At 32.0% G+C, this 23,620-nt stretch overlaps 2 protein-coding genes across 2 annotated transcripts in view; one reads left to right on the top strand and one right to left on the bottom strand.

Moving 5' to 3' along the window:
• The first annotated feature begins 556 nt into the window (after nt 1–556).
• Nucleotides 557–22,082, top strand: LOC124419275 (DEP domain-containing protein DDB_G0279099-like). The gene is made up of 3 exons (XM_046947914.1): nt 557–565; nt 19,768–19,914; nt 20,039–22,082. Exons 1-3 carry the CDS (start codon nt 557–559, stop codon nt 21,410–21,412), a joined length of 1,530 nt encoding a protein of 509 aa, XP_046803870.1. The 3' UTR covers nt 21,413–22,082.
• Nucleotides 21,515–23,620, bottom strand: part of LOC111680609 (myb-like protein Q) — a 66,507-nt gene continuing 64,401 nt past the window's right edge. Inside the window, exons 4-5 of the mRNA XM_046947913.1 lie at nt 22,339–23,073; nt 21,515–21,532 (exon numbers count right to left, since the gene is read on the bottom strand). Coding sequence (XP_046803869.1) covers nt 21,515–21,532; nt 22,339–23,073 — 753 coding nt within the window. The remainder of the gene's footprint in view (nt 21,533–22,338; nt 23,074–23,620) is intronic.

Raw genomic sequence — 23,620 nt, 5'->3', positions numbered from 1 at the left:
TATTTCTTATATTTATTTTTTTTTAAGATTTAAGAGCTAAACTCATTTGCGGAATAAAGTCATGAAGAGTAGTAGTTGGGGTTTTTGTATTACTGTATTATTTTCTTCATTCATTTATTTATTTATTTTTTATTCCTTAGAAGGCGTCTGTCGTTTTTATTTGGTTTCAAGTCAATGTTGTCTTGCAGGCATTTTTGGTTATAAATCTCAATGCTCTTGTACACATATTTCTGGTAATGAGGATAATCGCGATAATTAAGCTTATGGATTAACATTGGTGGTGTAATATGATTTTTTTTCTTTCATTTATTTATTTAAGGTATGTTATCTTTTTAGGCAATATTTGACAATTAAATTTGATTTGTACAAATTGGTTAATTCATAGTTTTGGATGGTTTATATGATACTTATTATTGAAAAATTCCAACTGTCTAAAGTGGCAACAAATTAAGAAATATTTATGTAAGTGTGTGTATGTGACTGTTGTATAAAATAGAAATACGCACAAAACAATTGGGTTCTAAATTTTACTGTGAACTCTAAAAATTTAGTAAATATGAATCAAGTAATTTATAGTTTTCCAAGTTAGGATACATAGCATTAAATTCACTCGGTTACATTTGACCCATTATGACATTCTGAAATCAAGTCTTTTTAATTTGGGCGATCTTGTGATATTTGGGGTTTCTTAGGATGCACATATTACAATTTTCATTAGAGAGTCATGTTTTTGTGACAGCACGGAGCATTGAGTAACTTTAAAGAACAATTTGGTTCCGTCAGTCCAAAGGTTTTAGGTTAAAACTAAAATGCCAAGACGTTGGACTCATGAGATCTTGCGTCCCTGATCACCCGGAAAAATACGTACAGAAGTATTATAATAACAAACCCAACCAGAGCAAGCATGTGATCACATATTAAAGATACCCAATGCCAGCTCTAGACCAAACAAGATCGACATTTCGGAGAATCTCGACATGTCAGAATATTGGCCTAATGAGATCCTGCGTCCCTGACCACCCTGTTAAAGCGAACATAAATAAAAGGAAATGCTGAATACTACTCTTGTTGAGGTAAAGCCCGCCGTGAATAGCACAGAACTAAACCAGAGCAAGCATGTGATCATATCTAAAAAATACCTAATGTCACCTACGGACTAAACACGATCACCATCTAGGAGAATCTTCACGTAATACCATCTACATTAAAAGGGGCCACGCCGGGACCAAAGAAGACGTGATTACTAATGCGTCATAACGTGGTCTGTGAGAGCAATACCCAACGGACCTTCACAATCTCTTCTACCTAATGCCACATATGGACTAAACACGATCACCATTTAGGTAAATCTTCACGTAACACCATCTACGTTAAAAAGGGCTACGCCGGGACCAAATGGAGGTGATTACTAATGAGGCATAACGAGGTCTGTTAGTGCAATACCCAACGCTGTCATACTCGAGCGACGAAACAGAAGTGACTACGGTCGAAATCATATTGGCTTTACGTCAGCACCTGATCTATTAGTAGCAATCATATACTGTAGCTTCTGGAGAAGAAGGTAACCTTACTGCATTCGATGGCGCCAAATAGTTATAGGGTGTCAAGATCATGGAGTGTGGTGAAGAAAAAGCTACAACCTAATTATAGAGAATAAATACCGAAATAAATATTTCATAAAGACACTATTATTATATATTAAGTTATTGTTCATCCAGTTTACACTATACAATATAATTTTACCTTACACGTCCATTCTTTAATTTGTTTCTTTAGCACTCCACTCTAAACTGCAACTCTCTTTGTACAAACATCAACATCAATTAAGAGGCAGGAATATTCTTTGACCTCATCCCGCTGTCAATTTACAAATTACTTACGTACACTTGTTAAACAATGATTAAGAGTTTCAAAATTGTCTGTTTTGTGTTTTTTGTGCGTACTTTAATTTTGTTGTTGTTGTGGTTGTTCATGATTAGACTTATTAGTAAATGAAACATTTCATCTAACGGTTTGTTTTTAAAAATTTTCATTGATAGTTAAGTAAGGTAGTGTGGAGATCCTCTCATTCTTTCATTGATGATGACGATAATAATGAAAATAATGATTGTTTTGTGGTACATACATAAGTTGGTCTTTCTGTCTGTCTGTCGATTGGATTTCGTAAAATACTTTTTACCTTATAAGCCACATCAATGATGTTGAGGCTTATGATGATGAAGAACGCTGACGTTGGGGCCGATGATGGAGATGACTGTGACGACAATGATGATAATAATGAAAAATGTTAATTGAAGCAAAATGCAGCAAAGATCAAAATCAACATGCCGCCATAACAAAACTTATGTTTTTTTTCTTGTTGTTTCTCTCTTTCGCTCTCTGATCTGACAACGTCGCTGACATTGCGTTAATTATTTTATCGATGTTCAAAGCCAAGAAACAAAAAAAACATACAGTAACAATGAAACGATCTTAAAAAAAGTGTATATTTAGAAAAAATGCAACATGTAATGGTTACAAAACCAACAACAACAACAATAAAAATGAAAACATATGAATGCAACATCAGCAAATAACAACAAAAAACGGAGGTTACCACTTAAGGAAACGCATAAAAGCTCATGTTAACAGCTGCACATGTCTGTTTAGTAGCAGCAACACCGTAGCAATAACAACAACATCAGACAGCAGCAGCAGCAAACAACACACAAAACTCAACTCAAATTGTTTGGGATGACTGTGTGTTTATTGTTGCATGTTAAGAAGCGGCAGTTGTCAGTCAAAATCAAAGTGATGAGATGAAAAACTAAATGCAAGAAATTACAAAAAACAAAATATACCAAACTATAGAAAATTAAATAAACAATGTATGATAATGGAGATCACATCGCATCTGAAACTAAGTACTTTTGAGGTTAAAAAGAAATTCACGTAAAAGCAATCAATACTCACTTCCATTTAAATAGTTTTTATTCAGAAGTATTTTACCTTATGGTTGATTAAATGGAAAATGTGCATGATTATGCGTATGAAAAAGTTATTCGTACCTAAAAGTATTGCGGTGCTTCATAGACTTTTTAAGAATTTAACCTAATGTGTGTTCTTTGAGATTTTTGATTTTTATTTCTATCATAGAAAATTTCTCCGGAATGTTTGCTTGTTCCTTTTACAGCATTATTCGTAACAAAAAATTATAGCTTTTTGGAAAATATTCTTTGTCTTTACATCCGTTTAGCTTATTTAATTTCTGGGCCTAAAAATAACATCTAAGCTTTATGAGCTTTTAGCACCGACAGCCAAGAAACGACTCAACTATCAAATAGTTTCCAAAATGATCCTACCATAGAAAACTTGCATCTGATTTTTTAATGGTTCGAAACACCATCTTAGAATGATAAAGAGGCACAATTCATCCGAAATATACAGTGATTTCCATTTACGTCTAACCTCTCTATTTACTCTTTGGTGTTGTAAACTAGTGTGAAGACAACCGCCACTTTAGTTTTCCTTTGTATGCAAGAGAGTGGTCACCTGGAGAGTCTGTAGCTAAAGTTAACCGTAAATTATAGGTACTTCAGGACTATGTGACAAAATTGCTAGGTACTGAATTCCAATGGACTGAATTCTCCTAAAGTCTAAATTTTGTTTTAGGTAAGAAGTTATATGTCCAATTGTGCTCCGATCGGAAAATGATTTTCGGGAAGGGACATGGAGGAGCAAAATTGTTGTGATTTTCATGGTGTTATATTGCACAGTTTTTGTGAAAAAACTGGTGTAAAAAAACCTAAATTTTTCGAAGTTTTTTAAATTTTGACTCATATATGTTATAACATTCTCCAACGTGAACCGATTTGGCTTACTTTTAATACCAACCTGGCCGAATTTTTATACTCACCATCAAAAGAGATGGTATATTGATTTTGCCAATACGTTTGTAACATATCGAAATATTGATCATAGACCCACAAAAGTATATATATTCTGGGTCCTTCTTAAATTCTTATTTTGTCTTTTTCGGATGAATTGTGTGTATATATATTCTGGGTCCTTCTTAAATGCTTAGACGATCTAGCCATGTCGTCTGTCTTTCTGTCTGTTGAAAGCACGATAGAGTCCGAACGGAATGAGCTAGATTAGTCCACGTTTTCGGATAGCCTCCATACATCTGTTATAAAAGTACGAGTATAGCGTTGAAATTCGACATACATAAGTTTCATGCGAGCCAGAATCTGTCTATCATTGTTTTGCATTGTTTCAGCAATGCAATTTCACACAAGTAAGTCTCTTACGAACAAAATCCTCTGTAGCAAATTTTATAAGGATCGGTACCCTCATATAAGGTCCCCTCCAGATAATTACTTTAACGCTCATTACTGCCTTAAAAGTGCGAGTGTAGAAATAAAATTTGACATAAGTACGTTTCTTACGAAACCTGAGAAATTTTTATAGGAACGTAAATCTTTTTACCGAATTTAATGTGGAAAGTTTTGTGAACTAATATTCGATGCTAATATTTTTTATATAAACCAAAATCGGTCTAAAAAAAATATGAAAAAAATTTATGAAAAATGGTTAATTATTTACCCCTCCTCTCATATAAGGCCCTCTTCTATAAATTCGATGAGTAATATCGCTTTTTAAAAGAGTATTCCTTTTACGGTATATGTTTTTTTGGTGGGAATCTTACTTGTTTTAATATGCTTTGCTTTGTTTTTACGTGAGCGTGTTTTACACAGACAGACGGGCATAGAAAAACTGACTCAGGATTTGATAAGGACCCAGTACTTTGTTGGGTCTTAGATGAAATTATCTGGGTGTTACACATCGAATGATAAAGTTATATATACCCACTAAGTATTACCACTGAAGGAGGTGGAGGATATAAAATTTGTGCTATCGGGTGGTGACAAATATATTTTCGGCCAGAGAACCTATCTTATCTGGTACTACGAGAATAAGTAGTAGGGTAGAGTTTCAGACTTTGTCTTATCTAAGTTATTGGAGGTACCTTCGGGATGACATGGTGGCTGCGATTTAACCCAATCACCTCCGAAAAGTGTCTTTAGGTTTAGACATTGGCACTTGATATTAAATAAATACGATACAGAGCATGGATCTCTTTCTATATAGAATGATTTCGTTTGATGTTTTCTCAATGAATGTGTCATATAACTGATAAGTGTGATGGATCTTATTTCGATTTCTGTATATTAGCTTATCTCTGCCATCAAAAGGATATTTTGAAATCCCTAATTGGAAAAGAATTCTATTTAACAAAATAATATAAGTTCTAAGTACTGAGGTGCTACATTAAGGTATTAAAAAGGAACACATATATGCCCTATGTTAGCAAAAGTTGGATTGTCATCTCCAACTTGTAGACTGTTGACATATACACATCTTCAACTGAGGAGGCCACATAAATATCAGAAATGATCAATGTTGCACAACTTTATTATTAGGCAAGCTTTGTATTAGCATACATGCATCGAGTGGTTAACATAGACCGCAGTAAATTTAGGGATAAAATTACTTTATGGGAACCGAAAAACTATATACTTAACTGGACAGTTGTCAGTTCCTAGAAATAACTAAGTGTTCGTCAGATAAGCTTCTTTTTATTTCGGAGTGGCTTGATACCCATATGATGCTGGAAGTGTATTCGATTATGGCCCGCAGTACGCTACCGACTTTATGACTTTACTCTTTTTTCCCCTAATAAAATAGAGAATATTTTCTTATAATTAAATCATAAATCTTACAGGTGATTTATTTAAAATTTTTAACAATAATGTTTGTTTTAACACTTCCAATGTCGGGGCAGAGAGCAGAATGAAGCCTTTAGTTACAGCTTAACATTTCAGCAAATGAATGAAAAATTTATAATGTTATGGTGAATCATAATAGACAACGCTCGGCAGCACAGACAAATTTTTAACATCATATTTCTCAATATTTGTTTGTAGTTGTTGTTGTAGCTACCTTGTTGCTAGCCGTAAATGCATATTGTAACAATGACTGGCGTGACCGTTTCTTCAACTGATTAAAGATGGAAGAAAATCATGAAAAAAGGAAAATTTTTCACTTAAAACTTATCAATGACGAAAGATCTCTTGTAATCGTTTGCCATATTATATGTATGTAGTACGTATGTATGTATATGGTCTATAGACTGTTTTCAACATTGTATGTTGACGGTATTTCTTTGTTTGTATTTTTGATTTTCCAGCATTTGCTTAGACGTTCGTTAGTTTATTTTGTAAATGAGTGTGTTTAAATCCGAAAGAAAAGAAGCTTTAGCTACAACGGCAAATGGATGAAAAAGATCGAAACATGTCGATTGGGGAATTAGTTTTAAGCGCCAGGCGACTACACACCGAGTCAACTTATATATATGAAAAACTATACTATTTAAAGAAAAACAAGAAGAAGACTGACAGTTTGGTTGCTACAACCAACAGTTATAACGTTATAATATTTTAAATTAAGTAGAGATGAGTGTAAGCCAAAAGGACTGAAATGAGTTAAATCAGCAACATTAGTGCAGAAGAAGTAAACAAGTACAAGAGGATATATCGGATATTATGACAACATATACCATCGATCCTCCCCGAATTAGTTGGCGCGATCAAATATCGACATTAATAGTGACACAATAAAAAAAATCAAAACCAAACACTACAAAAAATTTACGAATAAAGAAATTTGATCTAAAATATATTGAACTTTATGTTGTCATTCTAATTTGACTAATCTTCGCCCACTTTTACTTGTACACTTACCCGTACGTGGTCATGTAGTTCAAAATGTTTTTTTTTTTTCTAAACGAATGTATTGCAGTCTCATCTTTATATTTTCATTATAAAAATGCGTTATTTTTCTTTTTTAGTTTTAAACTACTAGTGGCTGTTTTTAACGTTTATTTTCTAATATAATCTCTCATGTAACAAGTGGTGTTTAATGTTTGTTGTTTTGTGAATTTTATTTATATATTTTTTATTCGGCGCTTTTTTCAGATTGTATTTTTATCTAACACAGGTGCTTGTTTTCCCTCTGGTTTCTATTTTGAACATAAAACAAATACAACATTTTGCTACTTTTCTTATTATTTATTTGATTTTTTACTTCATTATTTCAAGATGTTTTTTATTTAAAGCTGAAAAACATTTTTGTACAACTTACATACAGAATATTAGTTGTAACTATATTTGGTAACCCAGTAGGGAATTTTCAAAAACTAGTCCAAGAATACATTGTTATACTCTACACCACTGTCTGTCTGTTTGTTCATGTAAAACTTGTGCGCTCACTACAGGTATCAATTTTTTAAGCTAAGTAGATGAAATTTAACTCAAACTCTTCTTTAGTCCAAAGATGAACGCTATTGAAAATGGTTTAAATCGGTCCATTATTCAGTCTATCTTCCAATACAATCGTACCCCCAAATAGAACGAATACAATGACATAGCTAAATTGACTTAGAAAGTGATTCTGAGCCGATTGGAATTCTTTAAAGTGGGTGTAGGACAAATACTTTTGGGTGTTACAAACACATTATACTCTTCCCATTATAGTGGTGTAGGGTTATATAAACCGGACTAAAGCTATAAAACAAATTAAATGATTTATTCAATACTGACTGGCGTAGGGTATCATATGGTCGTCCATTTCCGACTATACATTTATACTTGCTTAAAATCTCGGTTTCTTTTTAAGGAATGGCTTTTATTGAAATCATAATTGGTCAAGACTGTGTGATAACTTATCCTATGTTGAAAATTAAATTTCTACTATTAAAAAAAAACTATTCCCTATATCTTGAGCTTTGTCGATATTAGCTAAAACTTCACCTGGAACTTAAATAGAATTGAACTAAACTAGAACTGAACTAGAATTGAACTAGAACTGAACTAGAATTGAACTAGAACTGAACTAGAACTGAACTAGAACTGAACTAGAACTGAACTAGAACTGAACTAGAACTGAACTAGAACTGAACTAGAACTGAACTTGAACTGAACTAGAACTGAACTAGAACTGAACTAGAACTGAACTAGAACTGAACTAGAACTGAACTAGAACTGAACTGGAACTGAACTAGAACTGAACTAAAACTGTACTAGAACTGAGGCATAGATTTTACTTGATCTTTAAAAGTAGCTATTTACAATATTACACATTAAATATATGATAAAAGAATAATACCTATTAATTAATTGCGAGGAAAAAAATTGGTGACATTATCGTGACGACTGATTATAAAATATTTTACCACATAAACATATTTAATTGCTTTAACCCCTATTACTAAATAATTAATGATTTTTTTTCCAACCGGGTACTTGTAGTCATACTTACATTAACTCATTCATTCATTGAAGTTAGCATGTCTGTCCTTCTATACAACCGTCCGTCCGTCCGTCTCTTAGTTTGTGTACCATTTTGCTTTATTTAGAGTCAATGAGGCGCTTACAAGCACGCGTCTTAATTGCTTTTAATGTTTGAACTTTGAGGTTAAAAATGGTACGTAGTATAAAACGTATGGACTTACAACATTTAAACATAAGTATAAACGCATGACGACGTTCGTTCAATGTCTTAAATATAAACGTGCTCATGTCAGTATCTATGTTTATACATATAGAGAGTTGTGTGTACATATTTCTTTATTTCTATGAAAGTTTTCCATCTTTTATATTATACACCTCAATAGACATCGTTGTTTTACTTTATTTTGTTTATTTTCATCATTAGATTTATTTTTCTTAACATTTTTTGTTATCTGTTTTTATTATTTTTATATTTTATTTACTAGATTAAATGCGAAGATGTCGATGCATAAAGATCACATAAAGTTAAGTATTCGTTGGTAATTTTCAGTTTGTAAGATTATGGCCGCTTCGTTGTTTCATACTTTACTTATGGATGTGTGTCAAAAGAGGCTAAAAGTTTATTGGAGTAGAGTGGCCTGACGACTGCTGCCTGTTTAATTAATGTTTTTCCTAATATGGTTTGTTTTTACTAGACATTAACACTTAAAACATTTTACACATGGATAATAAATTATTTATGTACATAAAATGTATGTATATGGGTAGTAAAATTAATGATTTTTAATGTAATTCATGATTTATTTTGCATAAGATTTCTAGAAAATTAGAGTTTGTTCCAAATTAGAAGACATTGTAGTAAGATAATACAAATATGGATTAATTACGTATAATGTAAGAATCTCGCTTGAACACGAGAAAAATAAAATATATTTTTTTTAACCCATTAACTCCGAATGGGTAGTAAAATACCCATTTGGCATTTTAGAAAAATTCTAGAAAATAGTAGGAGACTGATATCAAAAAATCTTTTTTTTGGATAGATAAAGTAAGAATAAAAATATTTAAAATAATTATTTTTGGTAATATTAGGATATTCACTGGTGGAGACCTAATGGGCCAACTTTGAGCAATTTTACAAAATCACAAATGTAATAAATTAATAGCCCTACAAAATGTGGGGAGAGGAATTTCCCAATACCCATCTAGGTCTAGTAGCCTTAAATGTCCTCTATTAGTACAAAAAATAACTAATTGGTTTGGTCCACTTATTTAAGCTACAAGTACTGGATTGGGTATAAAAATACCCACTACGGCATATGTCGATTACAAATGAACACTTTACTCTACGCTCTTTATAACTTAAGGCTAGTAAAAAGTCAGTATCCGCGTTACAAGACCTGGAAATGTTTAAGAATATAAAATCTCTACTCTACATTTAGGAAGAATGGTTCAACACATACAAGTTAGATTCAAACAGGACTACAAACAATAGTTAAATTACTTTATTTTACGGGATATTTTGATGGGAATATTACAATTATTCAATGCAAGACGATATATTTTGATTCCTCTGCTAGTCTGTCAATCGATTCCCACCCCAGGCTCTGGTCTGCTACACTACATCGGGCGTGTAGTCATCTTCAACCAGCTCGGTAAATCAGGTCAGAATATGATTTGTAATTGTATTGTTATGGACAAATAAATAAAAAAGTTCTTGTGACATAAGTTACATGATCACGGGCGAGACTCTAAATCAGCGTAGAAATGTTAAATATTTTTGTGATTTAATCCGGGAACCTATATTCGAGTTGTCCAAGGTTTCATTAAAGCTTTAGTGTGTGATTTCCCTCTGGCTTTCTCCCAATTTTAAATATCACAACTTTATACACGAAGTATGTCATTCCTTTATTCATGAAAAGATTAGCATATTACAAATAGAGTTCCCTCAACTTCATATTTTCTGCAGAAGACATTATCCGGTTGATCTCACTATCCTTTTATGTAAACAATGGACTTCAAGAGCACTGGAAGATCGTTATACTTTGCCAGTCCGTGCTTAACGCATACATAGTAAAAAGTATCCCTACTTTTAACAATGTCCCTTAGGTTGCTAACACATTGGTGACATGTCAACCTTATCAACATGATGCCCATGCTGTACTTCCAGCTCATACTTTCTAATGAATTTTTGCCTTTAAAGCGATTGCGTTATCTACTACCTTTTTGTGGATCAGATCTTCTACTTTAATCTGCTGGCATATAGGACTTTTTTGACTTTCGGTTTACCGGCATTGTACAGATCATGTCGTACTGATCATATCGGTGACTTCTTCTTGCAACTTTGGCGTAAGATGGCGGCTCATTTCCTTTCCACTGTCTAGCTTTTCCTTCTTCGTTGTTCAGGACTTCTTTTGAAATGTCCGTAGCTTCGAACTTGATGTCGCCGTGTTTGTCTTCGGATAATTTGGCCTTTCATTGCCACGCTTAGTCGCAGGATTCTGACTTGAGGTTCTTTTGAGTAAAGTATGGCTCGGCTTCGACTGTTTATAGAAGACGTGGAGTTCGTTTTCTTCTTAGGTTTTAATCACATCTTGTGGGAGAATCCGAATTTTCCTTTGGAGTGTCGTGGGATTGACTAAATATGATCTCTTGAATTATCTTTTTCAACTATTCATTCAGAGTTAAAGCTGTACACTAGAGTGGGTCGGTCTCTATGGACAAAAAAAAAGTTGAGCCAGTCACCCCCTAGGATTAAATATATATTAATAACATTTCCAAAAATATAAAAATAATTTTTTTGCCACGCCTAGAAATACCGCCCTTTTTGTTTTACTACGTCGCCATTTTAGGTTCGATCGTAACATATCATATATCAGTGTTTGTGGCTGTGGCAGCTACATTTTACTCTTAGACAACTTTTTAATTCGATGTCATATTCTATGCGCGACTTCCGATATCTCGGATCCTTCCCCAAAATCAGTAATTGCGGCTATGCAGGATTAAAGAGCATTTAATGATATAACATATTTGCTTTAAAAAAGGTTCACTTTTACGCCTAATCACCTATTTTACGGATATTTTAAAATGTTCAAATATTCATACACAACCGTGTTGGCTACATATTTGCAAAATTAAGAAGTCGTGAGCAATACCAACAGCTCGAATCTCGTCAAAATCTACAAGCATAGTTGAAGTTTATTTAAATTCTTTAATAATAATTATTAATTTGCTAAATTTTTATTACTATAAATTTACTTTTCTTTTATTTACTTATTTTAGTTCATGCAATATAAAAAAATTAAAAAAATAAATGTATTATTTGTAAGTATTTATTAATAAAATTTTTCTTACTTATTAACAACTACTACTAAATATTGATTTTGATAATGGACTTAAGGATCCGTAGATCCAATTTGGTTTGTAACGGAAAAATAAATACATATATTTTGTCTAGAAATTTATTTAATGATGTTTTCTATTAACGCATATTTGAACATTTTTAAATATCTATAAAATAGGTGTTTATGCATAAAAGTGAACATTTTAAAAGCAAATATTTTATATTACTAAATGCTCTTTAATCCTTCATAGCCGCAATTACTGATTTTGGGGAAGGATCCGAGATATCAGAAGTCGCGCATAGAATATGATGTTGAATTAAAAAGTCGTCTAAGAGTGAAATGTAGCTGCCGACAAGCCACATTCACTGATATATGATATGTTACGGTCGGACCTAAAATGGCGGCGTAGTATATAAAAAACAAAAAGGGCGGTATTTCTAGGCGTGGCAAAAAAATATTTTTTATATTTTTGGAAATGTTATTAACATATATTTAATCGTAGGGGGTGACTGGCTCAACTTTTTTTTCGACCCACCCTACTGTACACGCATTATCTACCACGGAGTAGTATTTTGCTGACTATTGCTGGATGACGAAGACACTTCACTTGCTAGTAGATCAACACTTGGTGCCAGTACTGTTTTTGCGCTGTAACATTTACCTTTTTATACCCACCATCAAAAAAGATGGAGCATATATTGATTTTGTCATTCCGTTTGTAGCACAACGAAATATATTGATCATAGACCCACAAAAGTAGATACATATTCAGGGTCCTCATTAAATTCTTAGATGATCTATCTATGTCTGTCTGTTGAAGGCACTAAAGAGTCCAATTGGAAAGAGCTAGAGTATTGAAAATGGACAATATCGGTGCACATTTTCACACAGCCGCCATATAGGTTGCCCACGGAAAAACAGCTTTAACAGTCATAACTTTTTCAAAAATGCGAGCATAGCGATGCAATTCGACTTAAATAAGTCTTATATAGACATATGTGGACATTATGTTACTTTTTTAAAATGTCATTATGTCCATGGACATTGTGACACTTTTAAAACATAAATGTATTGGAAAATTTGTTTACTATTTAAGAAACATATGTTATATTTTGGACTCCAATTAGAAAGAGTCCTAAATAGCCGGCCTTTGGCCGTGCGCAGGGTTTTCAAACTCTGGGGTATTTTGAACATCGTCTTTGCCTATTTTTGATAAATGGACTCTTTAAATCCATGGACTTTATGTACCATTGCTCGTGGACATTGTGACATTTTAGAAATTGTCATAACGACCAGAGACATTATGACTCAATTTAGTGTCATAACGTCTATGGACATTACAACACGCTACCATTAATTAATGTACTTTTCCTTGTTGTCACAGAATTTCGTATTTTTCTCACATTTATCGTATTGTTTGATTTTTATATCTCCAAATAAAATTGTTGTACATTTCAAATAACTTGTACTTTAACAAACATATCAAACTTTATCTTTAAAATAAAACTGCCAACAAAAAATTGCAAAATATTTTTTTTTTAAATAAATTTATTAACTAAATAAATTTCCATTTCATTACACTACTTATGTATATTATTTATTAAATTGTTGTAAATATTTTCAAATTCTTTTTAAAATTAGCTTTCCAATTTTCCGCTTTAGTGCTGTAGTTATCGTCTAGTTGAATTAATTTAACCATTTCAATATACTTAATAAAATACTTGCTAGTGTATTTATCAGATTGAATAAAATTAATGACATTGTCAGCTGAATGTATGAAACTGTTATAAAATACTAATATGTCATCAAATCAAATAGTGAAAGCAGCCAAGTCATTACAATTGACCACATTTGATGATGTGTATTAATACATAAATATGTACATATGTATGTATGTAAAGGCAATGTAAATTAATTCTAATGATAATGACAATTTAATTGAAGACATCCTGAGGGATGTAAATGTTACAAATGGAAAAAACTGAATAAATAAATTACAGTGTTTGATTCAGTGTATATAACTTGACTACAGAAGTAATAGTTTTATATTCATATCTACAATTTATTAAATTTGTCTATAAACATAAGGTACTACATATGTTTGTATACAATTAACGAGATATTTCAATTAGTTAAGGATATTATAAATGAATGTAATTTATATTACAGATATACAAATGTCTGTAGTTAGGGGACATTCAATTAACTATTATAAGTTTAGCAGTGAGGTTTCATTTTATAAAGAAAAGTTTTTGATTTTATTTGAAAGATTGTAGTTAGTGGAAAAAGTAGATTTTTGTAAAAAAAAAAATAAAAAAATGTGTTTAAATTTTAACCAATTTTGTAAAGGAAATAACCATATCCTGTCTGAGGACATAGAAGAAAATAACCATGCTGACATAATAGTGAAAGATGAAAATTCCGAACAAGTGAATTCTTTTGTCTGCTTGGCTTATATAAAAGCAAACATCAGACTTAATACTTAATAATTGTTAAAAAAAGGTTGAAAAATTAACCCACCTGTTTTGAAATTAAGAAAATCTAGCCTAGAAAAAAACTCTAGATTTAATCTCAGAAACCTCATCGGGGTCATTAAAGTATCGGTTTGCATAGGAAAGAGGATCAATCACCTCGTCATACGAAGTTTCTTGTACTCGGAAATTTGTTTTGATATTATTCTCATTCGTACAAAAAACAAAAGTTTCTAAACAAAAGTTTCCCTGTCTTAGAAGCATTGAGCATACCCAAAGACTACAGCTTCCTTCATAAAATTGCACTACATTAAACATCGACTGTATTGCCCAGCAATTGGTGACATAAGAGAAAAATAGTCAATGAATAATCTTGGTCAAAAGTGTTCTGTAAAGCCCCAGAAAGAAAGTAAGAAATTATAGTCGGGCGATACTGACCATACAATACTCTACACCTTTTACAAAAATAAAATGTGATTTAGTTGTCACAATAAAATATTTAAGTTGAATTGAACCTTGACTCTGATATAGTTAAGACATTTATTGTTAAATACAACTGTGGACATTTGAGTCAAATTTTGAAGGGTTCTTTTTATAGGGGATAGGGTTAAATGAGTCCCTAATAATATGGAGTTCATGAGGGTCATTAAGGCTAGTATAGACCTTGGCGGATCCACAAGAGGAAAGAGGAACATTTACACCCCTCAACGAAACCGATAATTTTTCCTACAAAACATACAAATGACGAAAAAGGAAATAATAAAATAAAATGTCCACTTCAGAAGAAAACTATGAAGAGCGGTCTATAATTCACCCTATTAATTCTTTAACGTTTGGTAAAATTTCGATTTTTCGACTTCGGTACACGTTTTGATGGTCGGATTCGGCACGCCGATTATATCACTCTTGTTTTTATACCCTATACCACTGTAGTGAGGCGTTTGTGACTTAAAGTATATCAACCAATTGGCTTAGACCTTGGCGGATCCACAGGAGGAAAGAGGAACATTTACACCCCTCCCTGAAACCGATAATTGTTCCTACAAAACATACAAATGACGAAAAAGGAAATAATAAAATAAAATTTCCACTTCAGAAGAAAACTATGAAGAGCGGTCTATAATTCACCCTATTAATTCTTTAACGTTTGGTAAAATTTAGATTTTTTGACTTCGGTGCACGTTTTGATGGTGGGATTCGGCACGCCGATTATATCACTCTTGTTTTTATACCCTATACCACTGTAGTGAGGCGTTTGTGACTTAAAGTATATCAACCAATTGGCTTAGAATCACTTTCTGTGTAGATTTAGCTTTGTATCTCGGACCGTCCGTCTGCCTGTCTATCCGTTTATCCGTCTGTCTATCCGTCTATCCGTATCTCTGTCTGTCCGTCTATGTGTAAATGTATAGCTTGTGCGCACACTACAGGTCGCAATTTTCAAGATAATTTGATAAAATTGGTCATGTACTCTTCTTTTGACCCAAAGACGAAAGCTATTGTTGAAATCGGTGCATTATTTGCTATAGATGTAAATTCCTCTAACAATGAATAAGGATAGGCCCAAATTTATCCTTATTCATATGAGCTTTCTTCTAGAAAACCTCTTTTTTTGTCAAGAATATATTCCGGAATTAAGGGAAAATAATCGGCAATAACCGACTATTCATCCTACTTGTTTTTATACCCTACATCACTATTGAGGGGAGAACATTATGCGTTTGTGCCGATGTTTGTTACACCTACAAATACTGATCCTACATCCACCTTAAAGTACACCAACCGGCTAAAAATCTTTTCCTGATTTAGCTATGTCCCTCTGTCTGTCTATCCGTTTGTCATGAATGAAATTTGGCGTCTTTTGATCTAAGGAAAAACGGTATTGAAATTGGTCCATTATATCACATAGCCCCCATACAACCGTACCCTCCAATTAGGGACTGCAAAACTCAGTTTTATAGAACTCTAAATCAGACGTCGGCGCTAGTATTGTTCTTAATACGAAGATTTTCGGCAGTTCACATGTATACAGCACGATCGCATACGAACTTCTCAAAAATAGCGTCAAAAATACAAATATTTTATTTAGTTGCTTGGCAGCATTCAACAAAGTGGGTTGATGTCGCTTTGTTTCAGAAATTGAAAACGCAATTTGAAAAAAAACAAAAATACAACTTTAAAAACAGGAACATAATTTACAAAAACAACATACACCCTAAATAATTTTCTAGAATGCATAACAATTAAATAAGATCGTTCTTATTTGATACATTTTAATTTGAAATGTTCTTTCTATGTGAAGAATGGATCATTCTCATGTCCATTGTTTATAAATATTCCCAATTTATAGTAGTGCAATATAATCATCAAAATTGAAAATAACCAAATATTTTTTCAGTGCAATTTCATGGAAAAAATACCAATAATGTGTGTGTAGTGGTGATTTTTTATCTGCCTCTCTATACGCCGGTGTATGCTCTAAATAAAAATTATCAACTATACATTCATAGATGTTATACCCTACACCACTATAGTAGGGAGGGTATATTGGGTTTGTGCTAATGTTTGTAACACACAATAATATTTGTTATATACCCACCTTAAAGTATACCAATCGACTCAGAATCATTTTCTGGGTCGATTTAGCGTCTGTCTGTCCGTTCGTCCGTCCGTCTGTCTGTCCGACCGTCTGTCCGTCCGTCCATGTAAACCTTGTAATCAAACTACAGGTCGCAATTTTTAAAAATAAATCAATGAAATGGGACGAAGCCTTTTGAAAATGGTTAAGATCGGTCCATTAGTTCATCTAGCCCCCATACAAGGCTTGTAAACCTTGTAATCAAACTACAGGAAGCAATTTTGGAAAGAATTTAATGAAATTTGGCACGTAATCTTTTATGGCACCGTAGACGAAACCAATTGAAAATGGTTAACATCGGTCCATTATTTCACCTATCCCCCATTACAAAGTCTACAACTCCCGAATAGGGCTTGTTAACCTTGCAATCAAACTACAGGTCGCAAATCTTGGAGATAATTCAATGAAATTTGGTCCTAGCTACTATGAAAAGCCTCCATCAAAATTACACTAAAATGTCTACAATTTTATTAAACAGTAAACGGCTTTAGTATGTATATCTGAGGCAAGATACTATTGAATTTAAATGCTTTATTATGGCAACTAAATCATATTATATTTTTTGAAAAAAATGTTAGGTATTTTATGGTCGGCCTTACCCGTTTATAATTTCTTATTTGTTTTTTATTAGATTTTTAACTAAATTGCTAAGCTTACTTCTTACAGGTACGAAGCAGAGCCACTATATATAAAACAACTCATAACATGTTCGATTTGACTTTATGACAGACGGCCGATTGAATAACGTTAAATCGATTTGAAAATTGATTCCGATTATACATAACGTCTTGCCAGTTCATTAACAATTTTTAACCACTTTAAAAACTTACCATTTTTCAAATAATTAATATTTCAATTTTAATATTAAACACGAACAACATAAACAACATTATTTAAATTTTAATTATATGATTATTATTAAAAAATTTTATTTATTAAATAATAAAAAAATCTGTTCATTTTATAAACGTTTTAATAAAAAAATTATTACTAATAAACTATAAAAATTAAAAAACTTAATCTCAAAATCAAACTTTCTAATAACAAATTTTACAATTATTGTTGTTTTGTTGTAATTATTTGAAATCAATATCAATAAAAAATACATTTGCTATCATAGTCAAACTATAGAACAATAAACAATAATAAATCATTGCAAAATGATTTTTTATGCATTTTCGTTTTGTTTTTTTCTTCAATATTTTTATAAACAAATCTTGTTTTTTTTATATATTTTCTATAGAAAAAAATATTTACATACACATGCCAAATTAAAATAAAATAAAGCAATGTAAATAATTATTTAATTAACAAACAAAATAATACAATAATAATTAAAAAATACATAATAAATTATTTTAAATTTATTTAATTGATACTTTAAAATAGTTTTTGTATTAAAAATAGCAAAAAAAAAAGAGAAAGAGCCCCCACCATTTACTAAATAAAAATTGCATTTAGTTTGCATAGTTTTTGTTAAACAAAAAACTAAATTTAATAAATTTAACATAATAAAGTGTAGAAAAAAATCACATAAAATATTTTTAAATTTTATTTTTTTTAAATTAATTTAATTATTACTGGCTAAAAGTTTTTTCATTTTAAATTATTGGCAGTTAAATTACAAATTTATAAACATTAATTACATATACATAAATATAGAAAAAAATACTTGGCATTAACAACAAATTTCATTTATTTATTTACTTATTTATTAAATTATTTAAATTACAGCTATTTATTAGTTGATAATTAAATATTTTAGTTAATATCATTAAATAAACACTGGTTTTCATTTAATTTCCGTTTAAAAATGGCAAGTATTTTCTAAAAAAATTTCTTTTACTAGTAGTTTTTTATTTACATTAGTTTTTTTTTTAATTATTTAAATTTCTTTTTTGAGTTATAGTACACAGCGAAAAATAATTTACAAAAAAAATCAATTAACTTCTAATCAAACATTTTCAAAATCATCAAGCTAAATAATTAAAGTTTTTTAACAACAAAAATCTAGAAAAATAAAATTTATTTGTAAGAAATCAACTATAACTTTTGTTATAGGTTAAACTTCAATAAACAAAATAACTGAAAACGAAATAATTAAAATCACATTTCCGTTTTTTTCTGTGTACAATACTGTATTTTCTTTTTAATATTTTTTTATTATTTATTTTAATCACTTGGTTTTTATGATTTTTCGATATTAAACTTCCTTTTTTATTTGTTATTTGATTTGGCACATTTTATAGTACAGTGATTATATTTTAAATTTTATTTTTTTTTCAATAAAATTATTAAAAGTATAGTTATTTGATAGTTGTTATTATTTTTTTTTTGCTAAGAAGTTAAGTTGTGGGGTAATTTGAAAGAAATTTAAAGTGGAGAAAGTATTTATATAAAACTCCGCTTAACTTGATTTCTTAAACACATAAATAGTTTGCGGGTGGAAGGATGGAAATATATTTGGTGGAAGCTTAGTATAGCCTCATAACACCTAAAGAACTGGAAAACAAAAGGGCAAACTTTAACTTGAATAGCACTGAACTAGAACTGAACTAGAACTGAACTAGAACTGAACTAGAACTGAACTAGAACTGAACTAGAACTGAACTAGAACTGAACTAGAACTGAACTAGAACTGAACTAGAACTGAACTAGAACTGAACTAGAACAGAAGTAGAACTGAACTAGAACTGAACTAGAACAGAAGTAGAACTGAACTGGAACTGAACTAGAACTGAACTAGAACAGAACTAGAACTGAACTAGAACTGTACTAGAACTGAACTAGAACTGAACTAGAACTGAATTAGAACTGAACTAGAACTGAACTAGAACTGAACTAGAACTGAACTAGAACTGAACTAGAACTGAACTAGAACTGAAATAGAACTGAACTAGAACTGAACTATTATTGAACTAGAACAAAAATGTATTCTTTTTTATACAATCTTTCTAATTGCAAACATGTTTCTTTTATTACAGAACTCAGCTGAATCGCTATTACGTAGTGCTTTACAAGGTAAAGGCTATGCAAAGGGTCTACACATGCACAATGGTATTACATTAATGTCGACATCACCCACAGTAAAAGATGATGAAATGAGGAGAATATTGTTTCCAGTCGATACGGTAAGTAAAATGTTTTATTTCATAATAACGCTCAACTTTTCAAACACATAACTCAATTTCACCATTTTTTTCATAAATATAAAGAAAAATTTTGCTTCAATATTTTGTATTTCATTCCCTTTAGGACGGCTTAAATTTCTCCGATACTTCACTAAGTGCTGCACAAATTTTCGATGATACTCAAACTGCCAACGGTCATAACCCCCATATGGTTGTGCCACATTCACCTGTCACAAATGGTCCTCTAACGCCAGTCACAAATAATCCAAATAACAACAGTAATAACAACGCCAGTAATCAAGCCAGCAGCTTAATAGTTGATGACATGTTCCTAACATTAGAAAATGCCTTTAGTGATGATTTTGAGAAAATCAAACAGTTTTGTACAGCAGGATCTAATACAAATGACTATGGCGCAAATGATGTAATGATGCAAATTTCTCCAAATGGTAATGCGACAACACAGTCAACAAATGCCAACACGGGCAGCATACAAGCAGTGACAACAACACATCAGCCAATGCTGACAAGCCTACATACGTCAGCAATTGCCACAACACCAAATAATGCCTGTAGACTATCGACTCCAGTAGGCGGTATGGCAACAACAATACCAACACAACAGCAGCAGCAACAACCACCACCTCAGCCATTAAAACCGGAAGTGACTACTTCAACACAGCGTATTGTCTCCACAGCGAAAGTAACGAAAAAATACAAACGTTCATTATCAACAGCTCATCATAATAACAACAACAATACAAATATCATTAATCATAATAACAACACATCGAATAACAACAAAGGATCCTCAAACAATATGACACTAACAAATGGTCAAAATCGTAATGGCAATAATTCAAGTAGTGGTAGCAGCACCAACAGCAGTAACAGTCCCACCCATTGTAATGGCTTGGTGGCTGGTGGTGGGGTCATGGGTGGTAACACCGCTACCACCAGCGCAACTAACAACTCTTCCACCACCTCCTCGTCGTCTTCGTCATCTTCTGCGACACCAGGACAACGCAAAGAGCGCTCCCTACACTATTGTTCCATATGTTCGAAAGGTTTTAAGGACAAATATTCCGTTAATGTACACATACGAACCCATACCGGTGAGAAACCCTTCGCATGCACTTTGTGTGGTAAAAGTTTTCGTCAAAAGGCTCACTTGGCCAAACACTACCAGACCCATATGGCCCAGAAAAATAATGGCAGTTTGGTAAAGGGTAGTTCGGGTAAACATCACCGTACTTCCAGCGCACAAAATTTAAATACATCCGCCCTTGCATCACACAATCATCCAAGATCTTTAAGTTTAGCAAGTGCACCAAACACACCCTCATCGATGGCCGGCTCTAGTGTGGGTGGTTTAGTCAGTGGCATTCTGTCGTCAAGTGGTTTACCACAATTGGGTGTTACCGTTTCAGCGTCATCGGCTCCTACAACGCCCACAACAATACTGCCGCCAGCTAATGGTTTGCTGACTAGCAGGTAGAATTTATTAGTGTTTATTATTTCTGTTTTCTTAAAAACATTAATTAGAGTAAAATATTAGTATTAATAAGTTTTCACTTCGAGTTTTAACTTTATTTTACATTTAACTATCTTTTTGTTCCTAATTTTTTTATGTTTAATTTTTATTTCAAAATGCTATTTACACTCAAAGAATTTATTTTTATTTTACTTTAACTTAAAAAAATAATCACCATAATTACGAAGGAAAGAACAAAACTGTCCATAGTTTCTTAACGAATTTATTTTAACTACCCAGCGAAAACTTACACTGAAAAGAAATGAGTTAAAAAGCAAAAAAACTGCCTTTTTGTAAGCGACCATGCTCAGTACTTGCCTTCGTTTAAAAATAATAATTTATAATGGCAATAAAGAAGTTAATATAGGCTTTTTTAGCTTTTGAATTAGCTACTTTTCAATGTAGGTTTTTGCTGGGTTATTATTTATTTTTTATTTTTTGTTTAACTATTAGTTTGTTTGTTTTTTTTAACTATTTAAACTTATTTTATTCCTAGCGGTAATTTGAAAAATTTAAGGGGTTGAATTTTAAATTTGTGCATCAAATGAAAGTTGGAAGTTTATTGGTCGGAAGATTTGAAATTCTTGTTCAGTCTTAGTTGTAGTTCAGTTCAAGTTCAGTTCTAGTTCAGTTCTAGTTCAGTTCTAGTTCAGTTCTAGTTCAGTTCTAGTTCAGTTCTAGTTCAGTTCTAGTTCAGTTCTAGTTCAGTTCTAGTTCAGTTCTAGTTCAGTTCTAGTTCAGTTCTAGTTCAGTTCTAGTTCAGTTCTAGTTCAGTTCTAGTTCAGTTCTAGTTCAGTTCTAGTTCAGTTCTAGTTCAGTTCTAGTTCAGTTCTAGTTCAGTTCTTATATTAGTTATAAATTTATTATCTGAATAAATTTCTTTAACTTACCTGCTCATTATTATGATCCGTCATATGCCAATCATTATTGTTATTATGAAACTGATCTAATTGTTGGCCAATACTTAAAGCTGTTGAAACGCTATCATTTGCATTTGAGACATTTCCGCTACCAGCCCCACTACTCGCCACCGAAATAGTATTAAGCAAAGAAGGTAAACGTTGGTTATTAACAAGTCCGGAACCGTTGCCACCACCGCCAGCAGTACTACTACTACTATTCATAACATTTGTGGCATCATTATTCACATCCTTACAGCCGTCCGTGCTAAAACCACTATCATCATAAGGATATTCAGATTTTATATAACCTGGAAATGTACCCAATAGACTATCTAAGTCTAAGGTACTATTAAGGTGAGCATCTGAATCTCGTTTCAACCATGGTTCATTACCATTTAATACTGTCAGTGTATAAATTTGGCCATCGGTAGAGATGATATTCGATATTGTACCATCACTATTCAGTTGTGTTTGCGGCACAGGCGTTGAGGTCAACGAAGTGGGTGTGGTGACAGGTGTTGCAGGCGAATGATGATTATGCGGTGACGTAGGATTCACTGAACTCGAGTGTAAGGGATTTAATGTAGGGGCAGGTGATGAATGATGCATTACAGAGGCTGAGGAAGTATTGGTAGAGGCAGTGGTGTTTGATTGTTGCTGCCAGCAGTAACGATCTAAATCTTCGAAAATGGTAGAAGTGTGCTCCTTGTCTGTAGACCAAAACTGAAAGAAATAGTAATAAAAAAAAGATTTTAAACATTTTAACAGTGTATAAATTAAAAAAATTAAGAGATTAAGTTAAAAAATCAACGCAATTTTCGTAAACGAAATTCTTGTATTAAACAAACAAATGTACCTGTCATGTTAAATGTCATCTTATTGTAGAAAACATTAATATATTCGTATAGACCCAGCTAACGATCTAACTTAATCGCTACCAATTGACATGTGTTTGAGGTAACGAATAAAAGTTTAAAACAAAACGAAATATCAAAGAAAATTTTCTTCCAATAAAAAATAAAAACACTAACAAAAAGAAAGGCATTTTAAACGTGTCTTACAACATGTCATAGAAATTGCATTTCTAAAACTTCAAATATAAAATAAGAAAAAGTATATTTGTAAAAAACGTTACCACCACCATGTGGACACTAACATGATCTTTCAGTGGTTATTGTAAGTATTTTTTTCTCTTTTTTTTCAGTTACTGATCATGTCAATAAAATCATACACGTAACCTTAAGGCACGTTATCTTTATATAGAAACGAC

Source organism: Lucilia cuprina, chromosome 4 (genome assembly GCF_022045245.1).
Source record: "Lucilia cuprina isolate Lc7/37 chromosome 4, ASM2204524v1, whole genome shotgun sequence".
NCBI classification, from domain to species: Eukaryota; Metazoa; Arthropoda; class Insecta; order Diptera; family Calliphoridae; genus Lucilia; species Lucilia cuprina.
The sequence above is the reverse complement of the archived record's forward strand: the minus strand, read 5'-3'. Positions and strand labels throughout refer to the sequence as shown.

Excerpts from the sequence above, each read along its gene's own strand:
- LOC124419275 (XM_046947914.1), top strand. Across the intron at positions 19,915-20,038 it reads TATTGTTTCCAGTCGATACG|GACGGCTTAAATTTCTCCGA; the intron begins GTAAGTAAAATG and ends CATTCCCTTTAG.